Raw genomic sequence first — 5,187 nt, forward strand, 5'->3', positions numbered from 1 at the left:
AGACTTGCAAAGGTTCAACAGTATAGTGGTGGTACCAACAAATCGACTTGCGCTATATCCCCCCAGATGATATTTCATTTCACGTTCGTTTCATCAGCCGCGTGTGCACTGTGCACTGTGTGTGTGTGTTGAACTTGGATCGATTTGGCACACGTCGCCGCCATCGGAAGCGACACAATAGTCGGCCCGACGAGTTCCACACACACACAATCATTCTGCGCTGTGCATCATCACTTTTCCATATCAATAATTCAATTAATCTAAATCATTCGTCAGTGTCTCTCCCCCTCTCTATAGCAGCCTGTACATCTATTTCCTGTTATTGTTGCGCGCGTGTGACGATTGTTGATGCACATTTGATTTCACGTGACCAAAATCGATCGACTTCTCTGTTTCACGGGCGTGAATGTATCCATCCATCCATCCGTCCATCCATCCATTCCTATATTGTATATCGCATATTGATTATGAAACATGTGGCCACTGCCTAAAAGATATCCATTGCAGTCTTCTTTTTTTTACGTTTGATTTAATTTAATTTTCGTAGCTTAAAGTGTTCGTTCTCACTATCGTACATGTTTAAAAAAATTGAATACATAAATAAATAACTTTAATGGCATTAAGTTAAGTTTATTTCTTTTTATTCTCTTAATTTAATGTTTTTCCTCAACTCATGTTTGGGCAAAGTTATAGCCGCCGGGTAATACTTTTTCTCTCTATTCTGTTTTTCACCCGTGACCCTCTTTTAGAATATGCCCACTGGCGAATTCCTTTTATTCTCCATTTCTTGTCTGGCCAAGGTTATAGCCGCGGGGTATAACCTCTTCCCACTATTCCGTTTCTCCCCCGTCACCCTTTTTCAAGAATATGCCCTCTGGCGATTTCCGTTTTCCTTCATTTCGTGTCTGGCCAAGGTTATGGCCGCCGGGTATAACCTCTTTTTTCTATTCCGTTTCTCCCCCGTCACCCTTTTCCTAGAATTTGCCCTCTGGCGATTTCCGATTCAAAGGCGAATAACCATTTTCAGCATTCTCCGTCTTTATACATTTGTGGCGAAACTATTTGTTTTTAATTGATTATTCCTCAAAACCACACATCTGACAGACGGTTGATTTATTAGCTTGAGTTGCTACTAACACGGAGTAGTACATTCAGCCTAAAATTAAGAAATGCGCTAGATTTTTCAGGTGATAAACATGCGTATTGTATGTAAAATAGGGTGATGAACGGTTATGTTAAATGAGAAAAGTGGAAATGAAAAATCAACATCGATTGCAGCTCACCGCTCGACGAACGTCAAAATTTTGCTGGTGTATACTTTGATTCGGAATTGTAAGTAGTGATTTACGATAAACAAGGTTTCACGGTGAAATAGATTGCGAAATATAACATTGAAATAAACAAAAGAGGAAAATGGAAAGCAACCTTACTTATTTAACATCAACAAATTGGCACACGTCGAGACACCGAAATACGAATCAAATGTAAACAAACAAAAGGACGATGGCGGACCATCGCAAAATAATAAACAAAATTTTAAACCACACAATAAATGAACTATAACTGTATAATTATTTTGAATGTAAACATCGTTGCAGTAACATCTGTATAGATTACTAGAATAAAAATTTTGAGCTCTACCAAGGACCATATATGTGCGGCCGAGAGCTGAACAGCTTGTAAGCTAGATAGTGCGAATTGTATATCAGCTTTATTCCATGTGGAATCCAGGTTACCATGAATTGATTCCCTATAAATACTGCATGACTGGAGTTGCCAAGAAGATGATATTTGTTGGTGTAAGATGGTCACCTAGAATAGATGCGCTTCATTTCTCATAATTCACTGTCACATTCCGGCTGGTTAAACTAGCCAAAGATGTTCATCTCGTACACTAGAGTAAAATTTATGAATAGGTTAATACAAAATTCAGCGTTAGTTGGAATAAAACCTAATTTTTAACGTACTAGAAGCGATGATCATGAAGAACAAATACCACCCCAGAAGGGCAACTCCGTATTTGCTATCCAGCTTCCAGCCATTCAGATGAGTGGCGCCCAACAAGAAAACAATGGTTGACAGCAATGATAGGGTTGAATATGTTAATCCTGCATTTGTAACAGAACAATATTTCATGGTTCCGTAAACGTGAGCAATGGCGAAAGTGTCGGTGTTACAGTATCTTTGCTGATGACTCGAACTACACTTCCCGGATCGACGCCCATTTGAAGAAACCAAGGTAGCCCCGGACAAATGAGAATATCGAAAACGTTGCTGCCGCTGGCGTTGGATGTAGCCATGTCACCGTAACCTGAAGACAACGAATGATTACTATTTGTATCAAATTTTCCTTTTATTCACTAATTTCCACCTTCTCTGGCGACAGCCAAACTGGTTAGAATGTCAGGAATACTGACACCAGCAGCCACAAACGTCAATCCCATCACAGTATCCGGAATTCCCATAGTGAAACCTGACCACAAAATAGTAAATTACTGTACCGTCTAATAAATACAAACATATTTGATTGAGTAAATATTACTAACCAATAATAGTGATCATCCAGACTATGACGTAGGAAAAGATGGGAATCCAGAGCATGCTGATGAGAAAAGAAACAAGGAACCAGCTGCCCCATTTTTCTAAACGGCAGTTAGGCATCGTGTTGTAAGCAGCAGCACGCAATGGCAGGCAGATCCAGTCTAGAAATTCTATTGGTGGCGAAAATAGCTCTTCCTCCTCCTCTTTAATCTTGCTTATCGAATGGCCGGAAGTGCCGCTAGCGTCACATGAAGATGGCAGAGCCAATCACGCCACTTGTTTTATGTCATCCTGTAACAAAATACATAGATCAGTTACATTAGTATTTCACTCTGATGAAAGAACCCGAGAAATTCATTCGACACTACCTTGGCTATGAATACTCCAATCACTGCAGTTGCAAGTACTGTAGCGGATGAACTAGCTGCCATATGCATATTCAACACGTCGTCCACTTCGGGTAACATACCTATTAATATCGATCGTAAAGAATAAAAGAATTTTAATCATGTGAAAAAGAAAATGGTGAATGAAAAAGGCCTTACTTTCGGTTTCGCAGTAAGCCCGAAATCGATGGAGATATTGATTGTAGGGCATTATAGCGTGTGTTTTGGCACAAAATCAAAAATTTCATTGAAAAGTGTTAAAGGGAAAGAAACACTATTCTCAGAAACTCTACAGAAAAGTGTTGGGAAAAGGAACACAATTCGCAGAAACTCTACAGAAAAGTGTGGAAGGGAAATGGGAGGAAGATTATAACAAAAAAGGCTCGCCTAATGAAAGCAAAGAGAAATATGAATAAGAAATTTTGATTTATGAATAAAAACTAGAAACATACTCAAAAGAATCGATTGGATCGACTGCTCACTGGTTGCATGTACATCTGTGATCATGGGGCCAACTGCAAAGCAAAACAATTAAACTATATGAGTGAATTATACCATAGAATCAAGTTGTATAAGCCATCAGCTGTTATCAAAGTAGGACAGAAAAACACCAAAGAGAAATCGGCCATATTAGTTACTCTCTCTACCAGCTATGGCGGACACAAAACTTAGTATTAAATTCAAGTCAACAATTTGACTAATACAAATCACAAATTTTATGAAACAATGAAAAAGAAGAATTCGGGGATGCAAGAACAACCGATATTTCAACAAATAAGCCGTAAATTATGTAGATGAGAGCAAATAATATTGTACAAATCTTCACTCACCGGTGTTGGAGTCCTTAGAAGAAATTTCTGATCCGCCATTACTCATTCCTTTCGTACAAATGCGTCATTCCGTTACAGCGTCTCACCCGCCACCCTTTTCAAGAAAATGCCCTCTGGCGATTTCCTTTTTCCCTCAGTTCATGTCTGGACAAGGTTATAGCCGCCGGGTATAACCTTTTCCCTCTATTCCGTTTCTCACCCGTTCGTCACCTCCCTCTAGAATTTGCCCTCAGGCGATTTCCGATCTAAAGGCGACCTAATAACGGTTTTGATCGTTTTATGTCTTTTCGCCAGACAAAAATATTTTGAGGTATAAAAAAGCTATTGGAGTGACCAACATAAATTAAGAGTTACTGTAAATGAAGAGTAACTTAATTCATGTATGAGTAACTTAATAAATATAGAGTTACTTGAATCATTTAGAGTTACAAAAAGTAATAAGAGTTACTCTTATAAAATAGAGTAACTCTACTTTATAAGAGTTACTCTATGTAATAAGAGTAACTCTATAATAAGAGTTACAATTCTAATATAGAGTGACTTAAATAAATGTAGAGTTACAATTGCAATAAGAGTTACAATTCTAATATAGAGTGACTTGAATAAATGTAGAGTTACAATTGCAATAAGAGTTACAATTCTAATGTAGAGTGACTTAAATAAATGTAGAGTTACAAAAAGGAATAAGAGTTACAATTCTAATGTAGAGTGACTTAAATAAATGTAGAGTTACAATTACAATAAGAGTTACAATTGCAATAAGAGTTACAATTGCAATAAGAGTTACAATTCTAATGTAGAGTGACTTAAATAAATGTAGAGTTACAATTACAATAAGAGTTACAATTGCAATAAGAGTTACAATTGTAATGTAGAGTGACTTAAATAAATGTAGAGTTACAATTACAATAAGAGTTACAATTGCAATAAGAGTTACAATTGCAATAAGAGTTACAATTGTAATGTAGAGTGACTTAAATAAATGTAGAGTTACAATTACAATAAGAGTTACAATTGCAATAAGAGTTACAATTGCAATATAGAGTGACTTAAATAAATGTAGAGTTACAAAAAGGAATAAGAGTTACAATTCTAATGTAGAGTGACTTAAATAAACGTAGAGTAACTCTATAATTGTAGAGTTACTAAAATTTTACAGAGTGACTTAAAAAAATGTAGAGTTACATGTGAAGAGTACCATGATTCATTTAGAGTAACTCTAAAATGAATCAAGAGTAACTACATTCAATTATTAATTTACCGATCAAAATGTTATATGCATTCCTTCTTGATCGCGGAGGCTTGATGCGATTGATTCGCCTCGTTAGATGGCGTTCCGATCGCAACTCGAGAGGCGTTTATAGTGAGAACGAAACCGCGACCGACTAGTTTTTCACAGCCAAGAAAAGTAAAAAAAAAGTCGGGAGCCG

At 37.0% G+C, this 5,187-nt stretch overlaps 1 protein-coding gene across 2 annotated transcripts; it reads right to left on the bottom strand.

Moving 5' to 3' along the window:
• Nucleotides 1-1,096: 1,096 nt before the first annotated feature.
• On the bottom strand, nucleotides 1,097-3,938 carry LOC124204915 (probable sodium/potassium/calcium exchanger CG1090). Of its 2 annotated transcripts, none has more exons than XR_006879162.1 (9): nucleotides 3,758-3,938; nucleotides 3,380-3,442; nucleotides 3,087-3,314; nucleotides 2,910-3,010; nucleotides 2,547-2,832; nucleotides 2,372-2,473; nucleotides 2,178-2,311; nucleotides 1,968-2,108; nucleotides 1,097-1,894 (listed from the first exon to the last, which is right to left on the bottom strand). XR_006879162.1 is itself a non-coding variant. In XM_046602150.1 (9 exons), exons 5-9 carry the CDS (start codon nucleotides 2,659-2,661, stop codon nucleotides 1,869-1,871), a joined length of 513 nt encoding a protein of 170 aa, XP_046458106.1. In that variant the 5' UTR covers nucleotides 2,662-2,832; nucleotides 2,910-3,010; nucleotides 3,087-3,314; nucleotides 3,380-3,442; nucleotides 3,758-3,896; the 3' UTR covers nucleotides 1,097-1,868. The 2 variants fall into 2 exon arrangements, 1 of the variants encoding a protein (XP_046458106.1); XM_046602150.1 differs by having other exon boundaries at nucleotides 2,183-2,311; nucleotides 3,758-3,896.
• Nucleotides 3,939-5,187: the final 1,249 nt, after the last annotated feature.

The sequence above is a fragment of the Daphnia pulex genome, chromosome 10 (genome assembly GCF_021134715.1).
Source record: "Daphnia pulex isolate KAP4 chromosome 10, ASM2113471v1".
NCBI lineage: Eukaryota > Metazoa > Arthropoda > Branchiopoda > Diplostraca > Daphniidae > Daphnia > Daphnia pulex.